Source organism: Octopus bimaculoides, chromosome 1 (assembly GCF_001194135.2).
Source record: "Octopus bimaculoides isolate UCB-OBI-ISO-001 chromosome 1, ASM119413v2, whole genome shotgun sequence".
Classification (NCBI taxonomy): domain Eukaryota; kingdom Metazoa; phylum Mollusca; class Cephalopoda; order Octopoda; family Octopodidae; genus Octopus; species Octopus bimaculoides.
The window spans coordinates 4,256,687-4,261,696 of record NC_068981.1 but is presented as its reverse complement, the minus strand read 5'-3'; the positions used below and the strand labels follow the sequence as shown (position 1 = coordinate 4,261,696).

The 5,010-nt window shown below is 38.4% G+C and overlaps 1 protein-coding gene across 1 annotated transcript in view; it reads right to left on the bottom strand.

Annotated features, from left to right (window-relative positions):
- The window catches only part of LOC106880950 (hydrocephalus-inducing protein), a gene marked incomplete at its 3' end in the record, with an annotated part of 180,276 nt that overhangs the window by 123,574 nt on the left and 51,692 nt on the right, over positions 1-5,010 (bottom strand). Inside the window, exons 26-27 of the mRNA XM_052974127.1 lie at positions 2,378-2,677; positions 1,187-1,401 (exon numbers count right to left, since the gene is read on the bottom strand). Coding sequence (XP_052830087.1) covers positions 1,187-1,401; positions 2,378-2,677 — 515 coding nt within the window. The remainder of the gene's footprint in view (positions 1-1,186; positions 1,402-2,377; positions 2,678-5,010) is intronic.

The window sequence follows — 5,010 nt, the reverse complement described above, 5'->3', positions numbered from 1 at the left end:
ACATATATATATATATATATATATATATATATATATATATACATGATGGGTTTCTTTCAGTTTCCATCTACCAAATCCACTCACGAGGCTTTGGTCAGCCTGAGGCTACAGTAGAAGACACTTGCCCAAGGTGCCATACAATGGGACTGAACCCAAAACCATGTGATTTGGAAGCAAGCTTTTTACCACACAGCCACACCTACACCTATTTAATAAATACAAAAATTATACATGAGCTATTTCAGCTTCCATGCTCAAAACATATAGCATTCAGAAGAGCTTGTACAATGTATCATGTTTGATCCAGTAATCCTTCAGGCTCATGTCGAACACCACACTTTTCAAGCATAAAACTTGAAGTAGTTCCCATGTAACACCTATACTTATTAAATAAGATTTCATTCTTGCTGAATTCCCAAGAATCTGGGTTTCCTTCAGGCAATGACTGTGACAATAATGGAAACATTCAAAGAAAGTTCCATTTTTGCATTACTGACAAACCCAAAGAAAATTTTAATTGACAAAAACCCCTGAATTTTCCAAAGATGTTATCAGCCAAATAAATTCATACACCATAACATGTACTGAGCACTTTTGTTAGCATCATTGATTTAATAAAATATGTCAACACTTGAAATATTTTTTGCTTTGTTTCAAATTTTGGCACAAGGTCACTACCAGGATGATTTTCCATCTCCCTCTGATATATTCTGCTTTTGACACATCATGTCTATAAGAGATTTTATCTCAGACAAAAACTGTAGCATCTTGCCTGTGAATGGTGTATATGCATTAAGTATGATACAGAAATGGCTATCTCTCTCAATCGTGAAGGCACATGGCTTAATGGTTAGGGTATTTGGCTCATGATTGTAAGGACAACAGTTTGATAGCAGGTGGTATGATGTATCCTTGAGCAAGATACTTTATTTCACATCACTCTAGTCAACTCTGCTGGCAAAAATGAGCTGTGCCTGTAATTCAAAGGGCCAGCCTTGTCACGCTGAATCTCCCTGAGAACTACATTAAGGGTATGCATGTCTGTAGAGTGCTCAGCCACTTGTATGTTAACTTCACGAGCTGGCTGTTCCATTGATCGGATCAACTGGGACCTTCGTCATCATATCCGACGGAGCGCCAGTTGAGTTTCTTTCAATATAAATTCTTGGGAAGAAATGTTGCATACCTTTGTTTCCATATTTTGGAAGAATCCTTTCGAAGAATTCTGGTGTTACTATATATAATCGAAGACGATCCCTTCTGATCCAACACAAAGGAGGGAAGTTCTAAATCTGACCTGCAAATACTCTCACTTTCCAGCCCATTAATACAGAACGTCACAGCCACTCGGTCGACTTCCTTTTGTAATTCTGTCTCTTTAAAAGTTTCTTCTTCTTTTTCCTGAATTTAAACAATGAAACAAAAGCAAAAGAAATGATCAAACTGAGAGAGGCAGAGAGACACAAACAGATGACGTCCATTTTCCATGCTGGCATGGGTTGGACGGTTTGACAGGGGATGGCTAGGCAGAAAGCTGCACCAAACTCCAATTGTCTATTTTGGCAAGGTTACTACGGCTGGGTGCCCTTCCTAATATGCCAACCACTTGACAGAGTGTACTGAGTGAATTTTACATGGCACCAGCACAGGTGCTTTTTTATGTGGCACCAGTACAGGTGATATCATCATCATCATTTAATGTCCATTGTCCATGCTGGTATGGGTTGGATGGTTTGACCAGGGCTGGCAAGCCGGAAGGCTGCACCAGACTCCAGTCTGATTTGGTATGGTTTTCTATGGCTGGGTGCCCTTCCTAATGCCAACCACTCTGAGAATATAATGAGTGCTTTTACGTGCCACCAGCATGGGTGCCATTTGTGTGACACCGGTCTCTGCTACGACTGCGATTTTGCTCAGCTTGATGGGTCTTCTTCTCAAGCACCACATAATCCTTTCTATAATAGGCACAAGGCCTGAAATTTGGGGGAGGGGGATAATCAATTACATCGACCCCAATACTTAACTGGTACTTAATTTATCGACCCCCCCCAAAAAATGAAAGGTAAAGTCGACCTTGGCGCAATTTGAACTCAGAATATAGCAACAAACGAAATACCGCTAAGCATTTTGTCCGGCGTGCTAACAATTGTGCCAGCTCACCGCCTTTCAAGCACAACATAATGCTAAAGGTCTTGGCCATTGCCTTTGTAAGGTCCAACACTTGAAGGGAGCTCAACTACTTTGCCTCTGTGAGGCCCAACGTTCGAAAGGTGCTTTTTACATGCCACAGCATGGATGCCAGTTAAACATAATTCTTAAACAATAATATTTTTAAAATGACAAAAAGAACTATAAAAAAAAAGGGCAACACAACTACCTCTACATTGTCAACTTCATCATTTTCTTTCTCTGTCTTTGATTCCATCGGAGCATTGCCAGAAGCAGCCTCTTTACTGAGATGGGCTTTTGCAGCCTTCAACGATCTTTTATAAAGTGAATCGCCTTTGCGTCTGGGTAAGTTGAGAAGCAAATGAGGGAAAATGCCATTGCCAACGAGTGTTATTGTCTCTGGTTTGAAATGGTTGACTTGAATGCTGAAACTGGAATTGAACTTGACAGGAAAACCAGGAAGATATTTGACCGTGAGAACCTGACTGTCACCAGATTTTATATGACCCTAAGAGAAGGGGGAAAAAAAACAGGATCATCAATTGCAAACATAAAATAAAATGAAGGTTGTTTAGAATTCAAAGTGAAATTAAAAGGAAAGAAAGAACAAATCAAAATGACAGAATCGAATATGATAAGGTTTGCATACTGTTCTCTTTCATTTCATATACTCTTAGACACACACACACACACATGGGATTCTCATCCCAAATGGAGATAAGTGCCAACATTTCCATGTGACATGCTTGAACAATTGTGAAGATCTCTTCACATGAAACCATTGGCTGCCTTGTTAACCCACAAGTAAAATAAAGTATATAGGTACAGATGTGGCTGTGTGATAAGAAGCTTGCTTCCCAACCACATGATTCCAGGTTCAGTCCTACAGCATGGTTGCTTGGGCAAGCACCTTTTACTATTGCCTTAGGCTAACCAAAGCCTAGTGAGTGAAATTGGTAGACAGAAAAACGCTTGTCATGTGTGTGTGTGTGTGTGTGTGTGTGTGTGTGTGTGTGTGTGTGTGTGTCTTTGTGCCAGTGTTTGTCCTCCACCACTGCTTGACAACCAGTGTTGGTGTGTTTACGTCCCTGTAACTGATAGAATAAGTATGTGGCTTAATAAAAATAAAATAAGTACTGGGGTTGATTCATTCGACTAAAAATATAAATATATATTCGAAGTTCCGGATTTCTTCAGCTTAACTTCGAATGGTAGTAAGAAATGACCCTGATAATACTGCACCGACATTGATACCAGAATGTCCATCTAACGGTGTGCAGCAGTCGATGCAGTTGAAACGTGCATAGGTCCATGAAGGAATGCTGTAAATAACTGTTTAATAAAATCATTGATGTGGAAAATCTCCATTCTCCTGACTATTATATACATTCTTTTATTCTTTTACTTGTTTCAGTCATTTGACTGTGGCCATGCTGGAGCACCGCCTTTAGTTGAACAAATCGACCCTGGGACTTATTCTTTCGAAGCTTAGTACTTATTCTATTGGTCTATTTTAGCTGAACTGCAAAGTTATGAGGATATCAACACACCAATATTGGTTGTCAAGCAATGGTGGGGGTAACAAACACAGATACACAAATACATATTGTATGTAGCAGGGCAGGCTAGAAATAGCAGCCAAATCTTTGGGGGTGAGATATGTTGAATGCACTCGAAAAAACTTATGGAAAAAATTATTTCACACTGAGGTTACAAAATATTTACTGTATTTTTAAAGTTATTTTCACTTTCAAATATTTTTTAAATATGCCAATAAAAATTTTTGTAAAGGTATTTAGTTGAAAATAACTTTAAAAAACAATTAAAATATTGTCTGTTTAAAGAAAGCTAAAATATAAATAAATACTTACTGTACAAATAACTTACATTTTTGAAATCACATTCACTTAAAAATGTTTCTAAATGATTAAAATATTGTGTTTAACAAAGGTGAAAATAAACATTTACTGTAAAAAACAAATATTTTTTCGTTGTCAAGTCACTGTGTCTAATCAAAAGGAAAGTGTTTCTCCCCTTTCAGGATTAAGTTATTTTCAGAGAATTTTCCCATTATACACCAGTTGTCGAATTTACGCAAAACTTGTTTTATTCTATTCTGTTCATATTCACATTTCAGGGAAAACTTCATTCACAATATTTTCCCATTATGTGTCAGTTTGGCTGGGTAACATTGCAAGCAAGCAAGATTCAAGCTCACTTTTAATATATTATAGACATGAAGGTGGCTAGTCACAATATAAAAACCTAAAGGCACAAGTACAATCCTCACTAAAGAGGCTACAGATGCTGCAAATCAGTACTCGTGTTGCTAGAAACAAGAATCAAACAACAACTCTTAGTCAGAAACAAAGAACTTATCAATTGACTGACATGGGAGACAATTTCCCTACAATAAGTGAAAGTTTCAGATCACCGATGATTTTGGGTTGAGTTAATCCTCATCAGTGACACTTACTCTGTTGTCTAGGGTTAAGCTGAACTCACCTGTCCATTTATAGAAAATACCATAGGAATCGGTGGTTGATTCAGTAAAATGGTAAAGTGAAAATTATACATATATCTGTGTATGTGCTTGTGCCTCTCCGAGAGAGAGAGAGAGAGAGAGGGAGATATATATATATCATCATCATCGTCATCATTGTTTAAAGTCTGTTTTCCATGTTGGCATGGGTTGGACAGTTTGACTGGAGACTGCCAAGCCAGGAGGTTGCACCAGGCTCCAATCTGACCTGGCAATGTTTCTACAGCTGCATGCCCTTCCTAACGCCAACCACTCCAAGAGTGTAGTGGGTGCTTTTTATGTGCCACCAGCACTGGAGC